This window comes from Podarcis melisellensis (assembly GCF_964234715.1).
Source record: "Podarcis melisellensis genome assembly, chromosome: 8".
NCBI lineage: Eukaryota > Metazoa > Chordata > Lepidosauria > Squamata > Lacertidae > Podarcis > Podarcis melisellensis.
Window position 1 is genome coordinate 83,869,308 of NC_138540.1, and position 17,991 is coordinate 83,887,298.

General features: G+C 48.4%; 1 protein-coding gene across 6 annotated transcripts in view; it reads left to right on the top strand.

Moving 5' to 3' along the window:
* DMPK (DM1 protein kinase) overlaps positions 1-17,991 on the top strand; it is a 49,654-nt gene that overhangs the window by 22,933 nt on the left and 8,730 nt on the right. For 5 of the 6 annotated variants that reach the window (XM_081922038.1, XM_081922040.1, XM_081922041.1 and 2 more), the window contains exons 2-11: positions 4,313-4,404; positions 5,828-5,911; positions 6,987-7,082; positions 10,068-10,216; positions 12,498-12,591; positions 13,697-13,897; positions 14,015-14,278; positions 16,575-16,663; positions 17,433-17,541; positions 17,658-17,800. In XM_081922038.1, the coding sequence (XP_081778164.1) occupies positions 4,313-4,404; positions 5,828-5,911; positions 6,987-7,082; positions 10,068-10,216; positions 12,498-12,591; positions 13,697-13,897; positions 14,015-14,278; positions 16,575-16,663; positions 17,433-17,541; positions 17,658-17,800 (1,321 nt within the window). The remainder of the gene's footprint in view (positions 1-4,312; positions 4,405-5,827; positions 5,912-6,986; positions 7,083-10,067; positions 10,217-12,497; positions 12,592-13,696; positions 13,898-14,014; positions 14,279-16,574; positions 16,664-17,432; positions 17,542-17,657; positions 17,801-17,991) is intronic. The other variant, XM_081922039.1, reaches the window with a different exon arrangement.

A 17,991-nucleotide genomic window follows, 5' to 3' on the forward strand; every position in this document is an offset into this window, starting at 1 on the left:
GCATGACTAAACTGCTTCTGGCCCAATGGGACACAGTGACGGAAACCAGAGCACATGGAAACGCCGTTTACCTTCCCGCCAGAGTGGTACCTGTTTATCTACTTGCACTGGCGTGCTTTTGAACTGCTAGGTTGGCAGGAGCTGGGACAGACCAATGGGAGCTCACCTTATTGTGGGGATTCGAACCGCCGACCTTCTGACTGGCAAGCCCAAGTGGCTCAGTGGTTTAGACCACAGCGCCACCCGCGTCTCTGTGGAGGACTACTATTCCTCTTCCAGAGCAACGATTCCCAAGGCCCCCTGGGAAGAGGGATGGTTTGTTAAACTGCTCTTGGAATAGGGGTGTCTCTCAGCACCCTTAACACACTACAGCTACCAGTATATTTTTGGGGGGGAATCCATCGCTGTTTAAAATGGCATCGCGGCACCCTAAGAAGGATGAAAAGGCGCCATTTTGGCTGGATCCTTTACCTTTAGGGACGCGGGTGGTGCTGTGGGTTAAACCACAGAGCCTAGGACTTGCTGATCAGAAGGTCGGCGGTTCGAATCCCTGTGACGGGGTGAGCTCCTGTTGCTCGGTCCCTGCTTCCAACCCAGCAGTTCGAAAGCACACCAGTGCAAGTAGATAAATAGGTACCGCTCCGGCGGGAAGGTAAACGGCGTTTCCGTGCGCTGCTTTGGTTCGCCAGAAGTGGCTTAGTCATGCTGGCCACATGACCCGGAAGCTGTACGCCGGCTCCCTCGGCCAATAAAGCGAGATGAGCGCCGCAACCCCAGAGTCGGCCACGACTGGACCTAACGGTCAGGGGTCCCTTTACCTTTAGGAAGGCTCTTTTTAGGGCGTGTGACGTTCGGGCGTACCAAGCATGCCATGCTTCCCCTCCTGCCTCTCCCCCCAAGTCTTTTGCAATCTCCTCCCCAAACAAACCCCATTCCATCCTCCTGGGTCACATCCTTGCGCTATTTATAAGCTGTTTCTCTCTCCCTCCCCGCCTTGAGACTTCCAGCTGTCGCCCTGCCAAGGCGGCGGCGATTGCATCTCTCCCCGAGCATCTCTTTGCTTCATCTTTCCGTCGCCATGTGAGGAAATCGCTTTCGAGATGCTCAGGGGCTATCTGTTTCCCCAAACACCACATCTCTGAGACGTCGTCGTTGCCGCCGGTTGAGTCACCCGGTTGACGCCAAGTGCTGAGGTCACCTGACCCCCCTCGCCGGGTCACGTGACCTCCCCACCCCACCAGTTGGCCGCACAGTTTATTTTAAGGCATGCGCTCAGGGCTCTGGTGGTGCACAGGGCCTTCTCTGAGAAACCTCTGAGTCATGCTACCCCTGCCCACAGTTGGCGTTGCTTATAAGGGAAGCTCTGGCCCGCTATTAATATGACCCAGGCCAATGCCTAGGCGGTCCGGAGGCTATAGCAGGTGGGCTCGAAAATGCCACATTATTTCCCCGCTTCTTGCTCATCCGAAAGACCATCTGCCAGAGGGTAGCTAAGGCACGAAAATAAACGTGAGCGCATCTGCCTGCGTTATGTGGGGTTGATGAGCTTCTGCCAACCTGGTGCCCTCAATTTATTTTTATTTATTTTTTGGACGGCAATGCCCACAGAACCAGACTTTCCTAAAGGAATGGAAGTAGTTTTCGACTGCAGTTGTAATCCATTGACATCCCTCGTAGGGTTAAAATAAGTTTTGTAATTTATAAATTATTGCGAGGAGAATTAAGAATAGATGTATCGGAAATGTGAGTTTGTAGCAGTAACTATAGAAACAAAATGCATAATTAGAAAGGCTTTAGAAAAACATCGGTCGAGGTTGAAGGAAGTCTGAGGCAGTGATAGCCCAAAAATTCGAAATGATGCTTAAAAGGATGTTATGTTGGAAAATGTGTGTAAAAACAAACAAAAATTATTTATTAGATAATGCCCATCCGAACTTGGCCAGGGCACTAAGTTTATTTTATTTTTGTTTATTGTGTTTACATCTCACCTTTTTCTCCAAGGAGCTCAAGGTGGTGGGTGGGGCGTGTTTCTACCCCTCCTCATTTTCTCCCCACAACAACCCTGTGAGGTAGGTTAGGCGAAGAGATGCAGGGTCCAAGGTCTCGCCCAGTGAACTTCACGACCGAGTAGGGGGATTCGAACCCTGGTCTCCCAGGTCGTAGTGTGACGCTCCAACCACTACACCCCATGGGCTCTCTTTTTCCCCAATTATTTTTTTATTTGCATTTTCAAATAACTGTTGATCTAAATTCTCTGGGTTTTCAGCAGCTGTGCCACACAGAGCCGGCCCTATCGTTAGGCAAAGTGAGGCAGGGGAGAGGCAGAAGGAAGGAGAGGGGTGACAAAGTGTGGATGTGAGCCATTATTATTATTATTATTATTATTATTATTATTATTATCTTTTCTTTTGTATTTTCTTTTGTTGTAAATATGTATGTTTTCTAATTTGTACTTAATAAAATAATAATAATAATAATAATAATAATAATAATAATAATAATAATAATAATAATAATATTATTATTATTATTTTATTAAGTACAAATTAGAAAACATACATATTTACAACAAAAGAAAATACAAAAGAAAAGAAAATACATATAACCAAGGGAAAAAAATCAGAGAATACTTTTTTCATATTTACAGTTATTTATACCTCTATAAAATGCTATTCACAATAAAGGAGTGAAATGATAGGTAAGATATCAGAAAAAAGAACAAATAAAAAAATAAAGAAGTAAAAGAAAAAGATCATAGGTTAAAATTTTTTAAAGTAGATAAGTATTCACCATACATAGCCGTTTCCCATCTATATTTATATTCAATTGTATAATTTCATCTTGTCCTTATCTACCTTAAATAAAGTGTTGTTTTTTTAAAAAAGACTTCCACCGTTTGCCTCACACGTTTTTAATCATCCGTTTGTCAGATCCTCTGTTCTTCATATTTTCCCTTTGGCTTTCCTTAATGTCTCACTTTGTATTTTTTATATTACACACAAGATTATTCTAAACACAACCATTATTATTATTAATTAGATTTATATTCTGCCCTTCATCAAAAGATCTCAGGATGGTTCACAAGATAAAAACATAATATAAAAACACACATAAATAGTTAAAACAGAAACGATTAAACAATAACTTCCCCCCAGCACCAAAACCAGATTTTAAAGGCTGTAGAATATTAATCAGCCAAAGGTCTGGTTGAAGAGGAACGTTTTTGCCTGGCGCCTAAATAAATGTAATGAAGATTTGAAATTTTGAAATGTAGATTTGAAATTTACAGGCTGTTCTCTTTTGAAAGAAAACTCTATGAAAATGATGTACAGATGGTATATTACACCAGTACAGATAGCAAAAATGTATAAAACCGGGTCAAACAAATGTTGGAAATGTAAAGAAAAAGAAGGGACTTTTTATCACATGTGGTGGGAATGCAGAGAAATTTTTTAAAAATTGGGAAATGATATACAATGAATTGGAAAAAATGTTTAAAATGACATTTGTAAAAAAAGCCAGAAGCGGTTTTGTTAGGGATTGTAGGACAAGACCAGTCAAGAAAAACCAGGAATCTCTTTATGTATGCGACAACAGCGGCAAGAGTCTTAATAGCACAAGGATGGAAGAATGAGGAAATCCCAACGAAAGAACAAGAAAAATTGATGAGCTACGCAGAGCTGGCTAAATTGACATACAAACTGTGTGATAAGGACAACTGTGACTTTAAGGAAGAATGGGAACTTTTTCAAATTATCTAAAAAACAAAACAAAATGATCGGGACTCCTTGGCAGGTCTTGAATAAACATCCACAAATTTATTGGTCGATTATATGATAGATAAGGCAAGGATATGTATAATGTTATAACATGCAGAGAATAATATGGGGGAGGGAGGGATGGAAGGGGGGAAGGGGGAAAATGTATGGGATTATATGGTCTGATAATTTGTAATGTTGAAATTGCTTAATATTTTTTTTTTTTTAAGAAATGTAATGAAGGCACCAGGCGAGACTCCCTGGGGAGAGCATTCCACAGACAGGGAGCCACTGCAGAGAAGGCCCCGTTCTTGTGTTGCCACCCTCTGGACCTCACACAGAGAAGGCACACAAAGAAGGGCCTCAGATCATAGAATTGTAGAGTTGGCAGGTATCCCAACGTCATCTAGTCTAACACACTGCAATGCAGGTTTCTTGGCTAAAGTAGGTGGCCATCCTTTAAAACCCTCCTAGCTGCCATTCTGCCCTTCTGGGTTTCTCTTCTTTCCCCTCCCTGCCCCCCCTCAAAATAATTTGCTTTTCTGTCCCACCAGCGGAGCCAGTCACCTCCAGGCTGAAAGCGCTGCGGCTGCAACGGGACGATTTCGAGATCCTCAAAGTGATTGGACGGGGAGCCTTCAGTGAGGTGAGAAGGGCACTGTGCTGGTTTTTTGGGGGGCACTCTCTGCTATCAGCTGCCCTCGGTACCAGACAGCCAGTGGGGCAAACTTTTCAATAGTCCAGGTGAAAACAACGCTGAAATATCGGGCCCTTCCTGGTAACCATAGGGCAGCTTTGGCCAACCTGGTGCCCTGCAGATATAATATTAATATAATAAAAATAATTTATTATTTATACCCCGCCTATCTGGCTGAGTTTCCCCAGCCACTCTGGGCGGCTCCCAATCAAGTGTTAAAAACAGTACAACTTTAAACATTAAAAACTTCCCTAAACAGGGCTGTCTTCAGATGTCTTTTAAAGATAGGATAGCTGTTTATTTCCTTCACATCTGAAGGGAGGGTGTTCCACAGGGTGGGTGCCACCACCGAGAAGGCCCTCTGCCTGGTTCCCTGTAACTTGGCTTCTCGCAATGAGGAAACCGCCAAAAGGCCCTCGGTGCTGGACCCCAGTGTCCCGGCTGAACGATGGGGGTGGAGACGCTCCTTCAGGGATACAGGACCGAGGCCGTTTATGGCTTTAAAGGTCAGCACCAACACTTTGAATTGTGCTTGGAAACGTACTGGGAACCAATGCAGATCTCTCAGGACTGGGGTTATGTGGTCCTGGCGGCCATTCCCAGTCACCAGTCTAGCTGCCGCATTCTGGATTGATTGCAGTTTCCGGGTCACCTTCAAAGGTAGCCCCGCATAGAGCGTATCGCAGTAGTCCAAGCGGGAGATAACTAGAACATGCACCACTCTGGCGGAACAGTCTGCTGGCAGGGAGGGTCTTACCCTGAGTACTATAACTCCCATCAGCCAGCCTGGCTAAGGCTGACTTGGGGCAAAGTTCCGGCAGGGACGGCTCCTCACTGCGCTACAATTCCCAGAGCGGTTTAACCATCCGTCCCTCTTCATGGGTCACCCTGGGAACTGTAGCTCTGCAAAGGGAATAGTGGCCCCTTGACAGCGCTCTGCACCCTCGGCAAACTAAAGCTCCCATAATTCTTTGGGGGAAGCCATGACTGTTTTTGAGTGGTTTCCCCAGTTGGGCTGCGTATAAATAAAATAATAATACAGTGGTACCTCAGGTTACATATGCTTCAGGTTACATACGCTTCAGGTTACAGACTCTGCTAACCCAGAAATAGTGCTTCAGGTTAAGAACTTTGCTTCAGGATAAGAACAGAAATCGTGCTCCGGCGGTGCGGCGGCAGCAGGAGGCCCCATTAGCTAAAGTGGTGCTTCAGGTTAAGAACAGTTTCAGGTTAAGAACGGACCTCCGGAACGAATTAAGTACTTAACCTGAGGTACCACTGTTATAATAATAATAATGATGGTGATGGCTCGGGTGTGTCAGTCCAGCTCCTTCTTCAACACAGACTCCCACCCCCTATTTTACCTGCACAGGTAGCGGTCGTGAAGCTGAAGAGGACATCCCAGGTGTACGCCATGAAGATAATGAATAAATGGGACATGTTGAAGCGGGTCGAGGTGGGTATGGCAAGGTGTGCCCTCAAGGCCCTGTGTGGGTGGTTTGGCCTTTATAGGTCAACACCAGCTCTTTGGATGGTACCCAAAAAGAGTGGGATTCTCAGGTGACTTGTCATGGACTGGTTGGACACAAAGGAATGGTGAGAGGAACCAGTTGGGGAATCACCAAGGAAGAAGGCACAGAGCCAGGAGAGTAGTGGTGGGACGACAATGAGCGGTCGGAGAGAGAAGAGGGAGCAGACTGGGAGAAGGTGGTGTCAGAAGCTGAAGAGAGGACAGGTCTTAGTGAGCAGGGAGAGTCTGTGACAGAGAGCAGTTCAGAATCAGAGGCAGAAGCAGAGGCAGAGATGAGTCTGGCCGGGGAAGAGTCAAGGGGGTCTCCCTCTCCTGCTGCAACCAGCTCCCTCCTCTTTACTCACAGAACCAGAAGAGAGATGAGAAGAGAGTGGAGGGGAGGTTGACTGCATGCAGACACAGTCTCCGATTGCTTGGGGAAAACCCTGGAGAGGAGGCGATTTACACTAGTTGCCAAAATTGTGGAAACCTTTTAGGAAAAATGTATTTCCGAGGTTTGGTGGCTCATAGCACCCGACTGGCTCTCTAAACACTCACTCTCATTGGCAACAGTCAAATGAAGCAAAGCTACTGCGTATCAACCTAAACCACAGAGCCTTGGACTTGCTGATCAGAAGGATGGCGGTTCGAATCCCCGCGACGGGGTGAGCTCCTGTTGCTCGGTCCCTGTTCCTGCCAGTTCAAAAGCACGTCAAAGTGCAAGTAGATTAATAGGTACCGCTCTGGCGGGAAGGTAAACGGCGTTTCTATGCGCTGCTCTGCTTCGCCAGAAGCGGCTTAGTCATGCTGGCCACATGACCCGGAAGCTGTACGCCGGCTCCCTTGGCCAATAAAGCGAGATGAGCGCCGCAACCCCAGAGTCGGCCACGACTGGACCTAATGGTCAGGGGTTCCTTTACTTATGCTTAGCTACCCAAAGAAGAACTTAAATTAGATGGTATAACAAATAATTGTGAACTGAATTGAGAAAATAAATCGATGTCGATGGTGCGCCCCTCAGGTTTCCTGCTTCCGAGAGGAGCGGGACGTGTTGGTCAACGGAGACAAGCGATGGATTACCCAGCTGCACTTTGCTTTCCAAGACGAGAATTACCTGGTGAGTCATCAGCATCGTTTATCTGTAGGCCGCCTTTCCATGGATAAAGCCACACTCAGGGCTGCTTACAGCACGAAAAGACTTACAAAAATACATCATAAGCAGTACGTAAAAATGTTTTGAAACATGCACGAACAAAATTAAGTGCCGTATTTTTCGCTCTATAAGATGCACCAGACCGTAAGACGCACCTAGTTTTAGAGGAGGAGAACAAGAAATAAAATATTCTCTCCTTCTCTGCTCAGCGCCCCTTCAGGGAAGCGGGAGGAGAAATGGAAGGGGCTCTGTTTCTCCTCCCGCTTCGCTGAAGGGATGCTGCGCAGAGAGGGAAAGCTGCGCAGCACCTCTCCAGCGAAGCGAAGCCAGGAGAGCAAGAGGGATCGGTGCGCACCGATCCCTCTTGCTCTCCTGACTTCAGTGAAAGCAACGCGAAGCCTCCTGGACCTAATGGTCAGGGGTCCCTTTACCTTTACATTGATTATTGCCTTCATTTTATGGATTAATGGTCTTGTTAGACAGTAAAATTCGTGTTAAATTGCTGTTTTAGGGGGTGTTTTTCCACCGTCTGGAACGGATCAATCGATTTTCCATTACTTTCAATGGGAAAGTCCGCTTCAGGTTAAAAACGCTTCAGGTTAAGAACGGAATTCCGGAACCAATTAAGGACATAACCTGAGGAACCACTGTATTGGCGAACAAATAACCCAAAGCAATACCCCACCCCAATAACTTTTAGGCATCCTGAGCCCCAAACTGGCAAACGATTCTTCCATTGCAGGGAGTTGGTCTAGATGACCCCTTTTGTCCCCTCCAAGTCTACGTTTCTGTGACTCACAACCAAAACAGTCCCTTGTGCAGCCTCAGCTTTTGTAGCTGGAGTCAGTCCGCTGGTCTGTCAGTCAGCCACTGAGGGCTCCGCCCTCCCCAGTCAGGTGGGAAGAGGCTAGCAAATCAGGGAGAAAGGTCTTGCACGACTCACAGCCAATATGGGGCTGCTGAGTATGAGATAAGAACCGAAGAAGACGCAGTGGAGATCCATTTGGCCCAGTGCTCTGTCTCTGACAGTGGGCAACCGGGACTCTGGCGGAAGATCACAGGCAGGACACGGGAGTCTGGGCTCAGCCCCGTAGTCCAGTTTTTCAACAAGAAAGTCAGGACAGAAGCAACAACAGGAAGGGGAGATCTGTACATGGGTGCCTTTCCTTCCTCGCTGGATTATGTCCAGCCCACACAGGTCTGGAATTAAGAGCCTCCACTTCAAAAGGCAAGCCGTCCTCCGGTTTCGAAAAAAAACGCTGATGTTTGCCATCCCTTCTAGTTTGCTCCAGATCTGGCGGTATTCTGCCCCCAAATGACCACCACCGACAAATTTGTTCTCTCCGGAGTTTAGCCTTTTAGGGTTTTGCTGGGCATGCGAGTTAGCGGGGAGTCTGCGCTTTGTGGTTTGGGGATGTCTGGAGCGAGTCGAAACGTTTTGTTTTTTAATTCGGAGGGGAAAGGGAGGAGTGTCGATGGAGAGCCCCTGTGGGGGTTAAGTCGCTTTCGCCGTGAGCTGTGAGGCAAAGAAGCTTTTTGCAGACTGAAGGCTCCTCAAATGCATCACCTTATTCTCACAATGGCCAACCTGATGCCCCATATAGGAAACCCACAAGGAATAATAATAATAATAATAATAATAATAATAATAATAATAATAATAATAATAATTTGTTATTTATACCCTGCCCATCTGGCTGGGCTTCCCCAGCCACTCTGGGCGGCTTTCAACAAAATATTAAAACACAGAAATGCATCAAACATTAAAAGCTTTCCTAAACAGGGCTACCTTCAGATGTCTTCTAAAAGTAAGATAGTTGTTTATTTCCTTGACATCTGAAGGGAGGGCGTTCCACAAGGCGGGTGCCACTACCAACAAGGCCCTCTGCCTGGTTCCCTGCAACTTGGCTTCTCGCAGTGAGGGAACTGCCAGAAGGAAGACCTGAGCACAACAGCCCTATCCTCAGAAAATTGTATTCAGAGGCATATTTTTTCCCCCTCAGTGGAGGCAGTACATAGTTTAAGTTCAGTAAAACTGTAGCCTGCCCTGAACTTTCAAGACACAAAGGCTAAACAGAGAACGGCACATTCTACAAGTGAAGAACGGAGCCCTTCAAATTCACTATAGTTAGCGTTTACCTCAGCTTCTCCATCTGCAGTATGGGGATAATAATAATAATAATAATAATAATAATAATAATAATAATAATAATACTATCTTGCCTTGTAGGGTTGTTTTAAGACAGCTGGGAAAAATGGTAGTAAATAAAATAAAATAAAAATAATAACTAGGGTCGGACAGAACTTCTTTACTGACTCCAGGTGTGGGCATCAGTTTGACACAGAGTGTAAGCACCAGCCCTCTTGCCAGAGTTTTTTTTGGCTTCATAGAATCATAGAGCTGGAAGAGACCCTGAGACTCCACCCCCTGCAATGCAGGAATATGCAGCTTCCCCATACGGGGCTCGAACCTGCAACCTTGGCGTTATCAGCACCACGCTCTAACCAACTGAGCTATCCTGAGATTCGAAACCCTGGACTCAACTACATTAGTAAAAAATAAAACGTTATAAATGCGTTATTACACCGTGACACCAGATGGCGCTGTAGAGCTAAGATAGGAACTCTATGAAATTTTCCATTGTGGGCTTTAAAACGTGTGTTTTTTCCTCAGAGCATTTTTTTATAACTTTGTAGATGCAGCCTCTGTCTCTGGTTGTGGCAGCTTGTGGGGGGACTTTGAGTTTCCGGGGCCCCAAACAGCAGTTGGCGTTGCGATAAACGATACCCCAGTCTTTGCCATCCTGGTGCCCTCTGGCTGTTTTGGACTACAATTCCCATCAGCCAGAGCTTGTCAGGTTGGAAAACACTGGTCTGTGAGAACACGGCTGCCTAAAAAGGAGGAACTGGTGCTGTTTCTGAACCTTTCTCAACTTCATCCATCCGTAGTATCTGGTGATGGACTACTATGTTGGGGGAGACCTCTTGACGCTGCTGAGCAAGTTTGGGGACCGCATCCCGATGGAGATGGCTCGCTTCTACCTGGCCGAGATGGTGATGGCCATAGACTCAATACACCGGATAGGTTACGTACACAGGTAGGTGGAGCAGGCAGGTGGGGGTCTCGTGGGGGGAAGGGCCAAGAAAGAGCACTCTGGGCTAGGCCCCAGGAAACTCCGGCCCAGGGTCTGAATGTGGCCCTCTAGCCTTCTTTATGTGGCCCTCAGGACTCTCCCTAGGCCTCACCGTAACCAGCTCAGCTTTGCACCCAGAAAGCTTTTGACTGGCTAGACTGGTGTTTGCAAAGTGGGCGATACCATCCCCTGGGGGGCGCTGGAACGATCCAGAGGGCAGTTGTAGTCTCAGGTGCAATTGGGGGGGCATTGAATAAAAATAAGGAGGCAGTGGAAACATAAAGGAAGAAAAGGAGAGAGGGAAAAATTGAAAAACCATTTAATCTATTATGTAATGACACTTCTTTTCCTTTGGCTCCCTGCACCCATTCACTTACCTTCCCCCCGCCCAATCAGTCACCCTAAATCCCAGCTCTTCACTCCAGAATGAGCAGAACTCGAACCCGGCACTGGGGCTTTCTCCTTGGAGTTCCACGCCGATTTGCCGCCAGCTCCTCAAACCCCCAAATCCCTTCTCCTTTGCCCATCGCAGTGTTCAAAGAAGCAGAATATTGGAGGCAGAGTGCGTGTGGGGGGTGTTGGGGGGGGAGAGATCAACCCCCTCCCACTTTCTTGCTTTTGCCTCTGGAATTTCTGGGCTGTAATCCCCTTGCAAAGCAAACTCTTTCGGTTTGCAGGTCTCCGCCAGGCTCTCCCCCCCTTCCTGACTCTGCAGCCTGCTCCAGAGGGGGGCAGAGGAACGTCTATGGGGTCAGGAGGGGTTGTGGGGTGGGGAGGACCAGGCAAGAATTCCAGAGTCTTTGTGACTCGCCCGCCTCCCCGCCCCCAGCTGCTGGGTCCATGAGGCCTGCCGGCGCCCCCCTCGCACACAGAGCTCCTCCACGAGCCAAAACAGCCATAAATGTTGTCCTAGATTCATAATCGCCTAATTCATCTCAGGCTGTGCAAGACAAGCTGGGCTTCCCTCCAAACCACATGAGCGGCTGAGGCTTGGGAATGCAGAGGGGCCTGCCGGTGGGGTGGGGGCAGAGCGAGGGAGGGGTGCTGGGGGGTATTGAAGGCGGAGCGGCTTTCAAAGGAGGAATCCCCCAAGCAACAGAAACCCCGACAGAGGCTTCTAGGGACCCGCTTAAATCTTGGGACCCTAACGGAGAATGCCCCACATTGTAGACAGGGTCTTTTCAGTGGTGACCTCCGGAACTCCGTCCCCAGGAAGTTCCTGTGCCTCCACTTTGTCCGTTTTGGGGAGAAATCTTGAGATGTTTTTCTTCTTTGGAATCCCAATCTTCCTTTTATTCATTGAGGCAGGGAACTGACTGCCACTGCTCATGTTTTTGGGGAGAGGAGGTGGTCAGGAAAGACCCCCAAAGAACCACCTCCTCTGTGCCTTTCCTCTCACCTAAATAGCCCCAAATGCTGCTGATGAAACAAAGCAGGAGGTCTTAATTTGGGCCCCAGCTCTGGACAGAAATGCCCTGTGGTGCATCAGATGGCATTGCCTCTGAGCATGTGCAGAGCTTCCTTCTTTTGCTGTTCAGTAACCATGAGCAGTGCCATATAGTTAAAGCCATAGCTGTCAACTTTTCCCTTTTCATGCGAGGAATCCTATTCAGAATAAGGGAATTTCCCTTAAAAAAAGGGAAGCGTTGACAGCTATGGTTAAATCAATGGCTTTCCCAGTAGTGATGTATGGAAGTGATAGCTGGACCCTAAAGAAGGCTGATCGCCAAAGAATTGATGCTTTTGAATTCTGGTGCTGGAGGAGACTCTTGAGAGTCCCATGGACTGCAAGAAGATCAAACCTATCCATTCTGAAGGAAATCAGCCCTGAGTGCTCACTGGAAGGACAGATCCTGAAGCTGAGGCTCCAATACTTTGGCCACCTCATGAGAAGAGAAGACTCCTGGAAAAGACCCTGATGTTGGGAAAGATGGAGGGCACAAGGAGAAGGGGACCACAGAGGACGAGATTGTTGGACAGTGTTCTCAAAGCTACAAACATGAGTTTGACCAAACTGCGGGAGGCAGTGGAAGACAGGAGTGCCTGGTGTGCTCTGGTCCAGGGGGTCACAAAGAGTCAGACACAACTAAACGACAACAACAAACCATGAGCAGCAATCTGGCTGCCTTGCCAGAGGATCCAGCCTTTGAGGAGGGACTGAGCCCCTCTCTACTTCCCCAGGACTCCTTGTTTCAGTTTCCCAGTCTCCAGACTTTCTCACTTATCTCTTTCCACTCCCCAACAGAGACATCAAACCAGACAACATCCTCCTGGACCGATGCGGACATATCCGGCTGGGGGACTTTGGCTCCTGCCTCAAGCTCCGCAAAGACGGGACGGTGAGACTTGAATTGGGGGTGGGGGCGATTGGGGACAGGGTACCAGGCACAGGGCCTTCTTGGTAGTGGCACCCGCTCTGTGGAACACCCACCCGTCAGCTGTCAAACAGATGAATAGCTACACAACCTTTTGAAGACATCTGAAGGCAGCCCTGTATAAGGAAGTTGTTAATGTTTGATGTGTATTGTGTTTTTATTATTTTGAAAGCTGCCCAGTGTGGCTGGGCAACCCGATCAGATGGGCAGTGTGGTGTTGTATTATATTATTATTATTATTATTATTATTATTATTATTATTATTATTATTATTCAGCCTCAGTGGCGTAGCGTGGGTTGTCAGCACCTGGGGCAAGGCAAGTAATTTGTGCCCCTTAACCCATGGATTTGCGCCCCCTAACCCTAACCCCCAGATGTTGCGCCCGGTGCGGCCGGCCCCCCTGCACCCCCCACGCTACGCCACTGTTCAGCCTGCCTTTAGAGGCAAACTGACATAATTAATTTGCCCTTTCTGAAACAATACAAAAACTGAAACATGGACACCCTCAGAAATTTGCACTTCTTTGAATTTTTCAGGGCAGTTCTCCAGCTAATAATAATTATTATTTTTATTTTTATGCCCCACCCAACCGGCTGGGTTTCCCGAGCCCCTCTGGGCGGCTCCCAACAGAATATTATAAACACGATAAAATATCAAACATTAAAAACTTCCCTAAACAGGGCTGCCTTCAGAGGTCTTCTAAAAGCCAGGTAGTTGCTTATTTCCTTGACATCTGGTGGGAGGGCATTCCACAGGGCAGGTGCCTCTACCGAGAAGGCCCCTGCCTGGTTCCCTGTAACCTTACTTCTCACACTGAGGGAACTGCCAGAAGACTCTCGGAGCTGGACCTCAGTGTCCGGGTAGAACAATGGGGGTGGAGATGCTCCTTCAGGTATACTGGGCCTTTGAGGCCATTTAGGGCTTTAAAGGTCCGCACCAACACTTTGAATTGTGCTCGGAAACATGTGCCAAAATGTACATAGCTACGGCAAAGTGTAGGAAACCCCTACTCCCGCAAAAACACACACAAAAAAACCAGCACACAAATACGTGTTCTGTGTGTGGCAGGTCTGCTCAACGATAGCCGTGGGCACCCCAGATTACCTGTCCCCCGAGATCCTGCAAGCGGTGGAAGACGGCGCTCACTCCTACGGCACAGAGTGCGACTGGTGGTCCCTCGGCGTCTTCGCCTATGAGATGTTCTTTGGCCACACTCCTTTCTTTGCCGACTCCGTGGTGGAGACGTACGGAAAGATAATCCATTTCAAAGTAAGCGAGGGGCAGAGGTCTGCGTGTCTATGTGGGTTTGCCTCTGCAGATGGAGAATCGGGGCCAAAATCTCTCCCTGGGTGCCCTTGCCGATTGTCAAAATTCCCCTTTCCGAAGGATCACTTCCGGTTCCCTCCGTCGGTGCCCGACGTCCCTCCCGAAGCTCTGGCCTTGATCGAAGGGCTCATCTGCCCCCGGGAGATGCGGCTGGGGCGCAACGGAGTCCGGGACTTCCAGGAGCACCCCTTCTTTGTGGGCGTGGACTGGGACTCGCTGCGGGACTGCATGCCGTCGTTCGTGCCCGAATTTGCCAACGCCACGGACACCTGCAACTTTGACGTGGTGGATGACTGTCTCACTGACATGGTGAGCGGGGGAGGGGTACGTGACTTTTTATTTGTCCCCCTCTACTCCCGATTCCTCTCCCCCCCCCCAGTGCCAGTTCATCTGAGAAACACCATTTAGGTAATAATAATAATAATAATAATAATAATAATAATAATAATAATAAATTCTATTTATATCCCACCCTCCCAGCCGAAGCCGGGCATAAAATAGTACAACATTCTAAAATCATTTCATTATAAAATCAGTTCAAACAAAATTAATGGCAACCACTGGGCTAGAGTTCTGTGAGGATTACCAAAGGAGGGGGTCAGGCTGTGCCTTGGCCAAAGGCCTGGTGGAACAGCTCCGTCTTGCAGGCCCTGCGGAAATATGTCAAGTCCCGCAGGGCCCTAGTCTCTTGGGACAGAGCGTTCCACCAGATTGGGGCCACAGCTGAAAAAGCCCTGGCTCTGGTTGAGGCCAGCGTAAGCTCCCTGTGGCCCGGGACCTCCGAGATGTTTTTGTTTGAAGACTGTAAATTCCTCTGTGGGACATACCGGGAGAGGCGGTCCTGTAGGTACGAGGGTCCTACGGGTAATTGTGGACTCCGGGGTTTGAGATGGTTCTACAGAGGTGTCACCTTCCTCGTCCCGCTCTTCGGACAATAATTCCCATTGCTTCGCTCGTTTCAAAATGTGGCGAGCCAGCCCTACTGGGTATGGGGCAGTGAGGAGGGGGTTCATGTTTATTCTCCTAGGTGGGGCCCAGGAAACCGCCCCAGAGTCCTGCCCTGAACTTGGCAGTTTACGACAACTAAAACACAATCTTCACACACTTGGCTGAGTGTCAGACCTAATGACTACAGCAGCTCATCCCCAGTAGGTCTTAGAAGAGTTTGGATTTTTTTCTTACCCCCTTGAATCAGTTGCCGAGACTAAAAGTAGGGTTGCCATATGTCTGGGAAAATCCGTACGTAGAGCAACCCATGTCGGCAGTGTCGTTTTTGCCGCTTTCCCTGAAAAATTGCTCAGAAATGTCAATTTTTTGTGTGATTTCCGCCAAAAAAGTTCAACAACTTTGTTCCCCCACCACAAAGCTTTTGTGTCCGGATTTTTTTGAAATATGGCAACCCTACTCAAAGTTCCTATCTCACCACTGCCATCTAAGTCACCTCCCCTCCATGGGTTTTCCCCAAACAATCAGAGACTATGCCTGCCTTCAGCCAACCCATCCTCCACTCTTTTCATGCCTCTCCTGGTTCTGGGAGACAAGTGGGGAGAGGAGCTTGATGCAGGAGAGGCGGGAAACACCTGTGATACTTCGCCAGCCAGACTCATCTCTGCCTCTTGGCCTCCCGCCTCTCCTGTTTCCTCTCCTGCCTCTGATTCTGGGCTGCTCTCTGCCACAGACTCTCCCAGCTCGCTAAACCCTGTTCCCTCTTCCGCCTCCAACACCTCCTCTTCCCCATCTTCTCCCTCTGACTACTCTTTTTATTATTATTATTGGTTTTCAGATATTACATTACAATACAGATGTACCAAAGCCAACACCATTTCCTGCCCATCCCCCCCCCCACATTTACATTTCTATTTCCTCAAGACATCATATTATTATTTCCTCCTTCCTCCTCTCCGCCCCCACTCGATTTCCTCCACATACAATTTACAATAATCTTTGCATTCTACAATCTTCTCAAATCATCGATATATTCTTATTATCTTTCCTTACTAATTTTTTTTCCATCCAGCACTTCACATCTTAATCTAGGCATATCTTTTTTTTGAGCAATATTTTGCCATATATTCATCAAAGCATTTTTAATTTGGGATTTGACCGGTTTCTTCTTATAGCAGTTAATTTTGCCAAAATTAAATATTCATTTAGTTTACAAATCCATTCCTCCTTTGTGGGTATAGTTTGTGGCTTCCACCTAGCAGCAGTCACTATTCTAGCAGCTGTACTTGCATATAGAAAGATTCTTTTTCCCCACCGTGGTATCTCATCATCTACTCTTTGTTGTCCCACCACCAATCCCCTGGCTCTCAGCCTTCTTCCCTTGTTCCATCCCCCAGCTGGTTTCTCCCACTATCCCTCTGCCCCCAGCAGGCCCACGGCATTCCCTGAAAGTCCGCTGCAGAAACCCTAGTGCAATTTTTCCTCAGCCTTGATCCCCCAGTTGATGTAATCTGACGACGTTGAGGAACCCAAGGTTGAGGTACCACTGTATGTAAATCCGGCACTGCCAGTAGGGGGCGCTATGCCCAGCCTGCTGCTGCTGCTCCAGTTAGAACTTACCCCCCCAAAAAACCACCCACCCACCCTCTGTGTGCTTGTGTCTCCCCTTTCCTAGGAAACCTTGTCGGATGTGATGGAGAGCTCTCCGCTCGGCGTGCACCTGCCCTTCGTGGGGTATTCGTACACCTACACGGCAGCAGCAAAGTAAGACGCCTTTGGGGGTGCCGGGGGGCGCTTGGGTTGGGAACCCCTAGGCTGGTGTCAGAAGCCAGTTGCAGGCCCTGGAATTGAGGTAGCCGGGCACCAGGAAGGGAGAGGGGTCCTGTCACCTGTGAAGAAGGTGGCAGTGGTACACCTAGGCTGAATCTAGACCTATATAGAAAAAAATGCTTTAAAAAAAATGACCGTTTTAAAATATATATTGAATTTTTCATTAGCTCACCATCGCCATCTGGTGTCCCGTTTGTGTAATGCGCTTAAGACGTTACATTTGCAACCACATAGTTGAGTCCCTGAGGGACGCAGGTGGCGCTGTGGGTTTAACCACAGAGCCTAGGACTTGCCAATCAGAAGGTCGGTGGTTCGAATCCCCACGACAGGGTGAGCTCCCGTTCCTCGGTCCCTGCTCCTGCCAACCTAGCAGTTCGAAAGCACGTCCAAGTGAAAGTAGATAAATAGGTACTGCTCTGGCGGGAAGGTAAACAGTGTTTCCGTGCGCTGCTCTGGTTCGCCAGAAGCGGCTTAGTCATGCTGGCCACATGACCCAGAAGCTGTACGCCGGCTCCCTGGGCCAATAAAGCGAGATGAGCGCCGCAACCCCAGAGTCGGTCACGACTAGACCTAATGGTCAGGGGTCCCTTTACCTTTACCTAGCTGAGTCCCTGGTCCCAAGTTGACCCCTGGGCAAAACGGTCCTGCGGCAACGTGGAGACCCTGCCAGGATTGGGTCCGTGAGGCTCTCCCTTTCTTTCAGACAGAATGAGCCGGAGGAAAGAGGCCGCGGGGACGTCAGCATGGAGGTCGACAGCAGCCAGAGGACTTTGCCCCCAGAGCAGACCCCCAAGCAAACCCCGGAGGAGCTGGTAGGTTTGGGGGACCAACTGGAGCCAGGATGGGGCGGTGGAGAGCCTGACCTGGTACCCCAGAGGCACCTCAGTGTCTGACGTTTCACAGACACCTCCGTCTTACTCCCTACCAGGCATGCAAACTCCCGGATGGGCAGAAACTTGACGTGACCACTTTCCTAGAGTTGCAGTCGGCACTTGAAGAGGAGCTGAGAAGCCGGGAGATGCTGTGTCAAGAGCTCAGCATGGTCAAGGTGGCCAACCAGACCTTTGCCAGGTGAGGGCTATGGGTGTTAGGATATTGATGTTCCATTCCACCTTAAGAGCGGGCATGTGGAGTTGTTGTATGTCACGTCTGTTTACTTCCAGCACAGCCTGCTGGGAACGTCCGTTGTGTATAGCTTTTGCTTTTACTTGGACATGAAAGAGAGCAGGCATGTTTTCTTTTCCTGAACTACGCTGAATAAA